At 49.3% G+C, this 2,500-nt stretch overlaps 1 protein-coding gene across 1 annotated transcript in view; it reads right to left on the bottom strand.

Annotated features, from left to right (window-relative positions):
- Window positions 1-2,421, bottom strand: part of LOC147021386 (coiled-coil domain-containing protein 149-like) — a 74,374-nt gene extending 71,953 nt beyond the window's left edge. The window contains exon 1 of the mRNA XM_085891291.1: window positions 2,289-2,421. Coding sequence (XP_085747417.1) covers window positions 2,289-2,291 — 3 coding nt within the window. The 5' untranslated portion in view covers window positions 2,292-2,421. The remainder of the gene's footprint in view (window positions 1-2,288) is intronic.
- Window positions 2,422-2,500: the final 79 nt, after the last annotated feature.

Here is a 2,500-nt window from a genome sequence, read left to right on the forward strand (position 1 = left end):
GTACACCAGCCAGTAGTGGTAAACCAGCCAGTTGTGGTAAACCAGCCAGTTGTGGTAAACCAGCCAGTAGAGGTAAACCAGCCAGTAGTGGTAAACCAGCCAGTTGTGGTACACCACCCAGTAGTGGTAAACCAGCTAGTTGTGGTAAACCAGCCAGTTGTGGTAAACCAGCCAGTTGTGGTAAACCAGCCAGTAGAGGTAAACCAGCCAGTAGAGGTAAACCAGCCAGTAGTGGTAAACCAGCCAGTAGTGGTAAACCAGCCAGTAGAGGTAAACCAGCCAGTAGAGGTAAACCAGCCAGTAGTGGTAAACCAGCCAGTTGTGGTAAACCAGCCAGTAGTGGTAAACCAGCCAGTTGTGGTAAACCAGCCAGTTGTGGTGAACCAGCCAGTTGTGGTAAACCAGCCAGTAGTGGTAAACCAGCCAGTAGAGGTAAACCAGCCAGTAGTGGTAAACCAGCCAGTTGTGGTACACCAGCCAGTAGTGGTAAACCAGCCCGTTGTGGTAAACCAGCCAGTTGTGGTAAACCAGCCAGTAGAGGTAAACCAGCCAGTAGTGGTAAACCAGCCAGTTGTGGTACACCACCCAGTAGTGGTAAACCAGCCAGTTGTGGTAAACCAGCCAGTTGTGGTACACCAGCCAGTAGTGGTAAACCAGCCAGTTGTGGTAAACCAGCCAGTAGTGGTAAACCAGCCAGTTGTGGTACACCAGCCAGTAGTGGTAAACCAGCCAGTTGTGGTAAACCAGCCAATTGTGGTAAACCAGCCAGTAGAGGTAAACCAGCCAGTAGTGGTAAACCAGCCAGTTGTGGTACACCACCCAGTAGTGGTAAACCAGCTAGTTGTGGTAAACCAGCCAGTTGTGGTAAACCAGCCAGTTGTGGTAAACCAGCCAGTAGTGATAAACCAGCCAGTAGTGATAAACCAGCCAGTAGTGGTAAACCAGCCAGTAGAGGTAAACCAGCCAGTAGTGGTAAACCAGCCAGTAGAGGTAAACCAGCCAGTAGAGGTAAACCAGCCAGTAGAGGTAAACCAGCCAGTAGAGGTAAACCAGCCAGTAGTGATAAACCAGCCAGTAGTGGTAAACCAGCCAGTAGTGGTAAACCAGCCAGTAGAGGTAAACCAGCCAGTAGAGGTAAACCAGCCAGTAGTGGTAAACCAGCCAGTTGTGGTAAACCAGCCAGTTGTGGTGAACCAGCCAGTTGTGGTAAACCAGCCAGTAGTGGTAAACCAGCCAGTAGAGGTAAACCAGCCAGTAGTGGTAAACCAGCCAGTTGTGGTACACCAGCCAGTAGTGGTAAACCAGCCCGTTGTGGTAAACCAGCCAGTTGTGGTAAACCAGCCAGTAGAGGTAAACCAGCCAGTAGTGGTAAACCAGCCAGTTGTGGTACACCACCCAGTAGTGGTAAACCAGCCAGTTGTGGTAAACCAGCCAGTAGTGGTAAACCAGCCAGTTGTGGTACACCAGCCAGTAGTGGTAAACCAGCCAGTTGTGGTAAACCAGCCAGTAGTGGTAAACCAGCCAGTTGTGGTACACCAGCCAGTAGTGGTAAACCAGCCAGTTGTGGTAAACCAGCCAGTAGTGGTAAACCAGCCAGTTGTGGTACACCACCCAGTCGTGGTAAACCAGCTAGTTGTGGTAAACCAGCCAGTTGTGGTAAACCAGCCAGTTGTGGTAAACCAGCCAGTTGTGGTAAACCAGCCAGTAGTGATAAACCAGCCAGTAGTGATAAACCAGCCAGTAGTGGTAAACCAGCCAGTAGAGGTAAACCAGCCAGTAGAGGTAAACCAGCCAGTAGAGGTAAACCAGCCAGTAGAGGTAAACCAGCCAGTAGAGGTAAACCAGCCAGTAGAGGTAAACCAGCCAGTAGAGGTAAACCAGCCAGTAGTGATAAACCAGCCAGTAGTGATAAACCAGCCAGTAGTGGTAAACCAGCCAGTCAAGGTAAACCAGCCAGTAGTGGTAAACCAGCCAGTAGAGGTAAACCAGCCAGTAGAGGTAAACCAGCCAGTAGAGGTAAACCAGCCAGTAGAGGTAAACCAGCCAGTATTACAACCCTTACCAAGAAACTGATTCGGTGCAGCATCGATGCTCCATGGTACATTACGGTGAGCTACATTAGAATCAGAATATACATTGGGATTGACGTGCTGAGGACTCGAGGCCTCGTTGTGAGAACATTTCAACGTCGCCCGTAGGCCCAACAAGCCCGGCGCGCGGGATCAACCGATCTTGTCCATAACAATTTAAATATCAATTTCACCATTAAAAAGCGTAACTAGTCTTACCATGATCACGAACTCGATCGATGTCTTTCCTTGTCGTGCTTTCTCGAGGTGCTCTCTCCAGCCTCTATCGAGCACAACTCAATAAACACGAATGACGAACAATCGTTGTGACGTCCTCTTTTATTGTTTCCACGGTAACCGAAAAACAAAGTTGGCTCCGCCCACAATGAACGATTTTTGCGATTCATCAACTTCTCAGTTTTTATCGTCGA

The sequence above is a fragment of the Eptatretus burgeri genome, chromosome 8 (genome assembly GCF_056783735.1).
Source record: "Eptatretus burgeri isolate ZD-2024b chromosome 8, Ebu_testis_v1, whole genome shotgun sequence".
Lineage (NCBI taxonomy): Eukaryota > Metazoa > Chordata > Myxini > Myxiniformes > Myxinidae > Eptatretus > Eptatretus burgeri.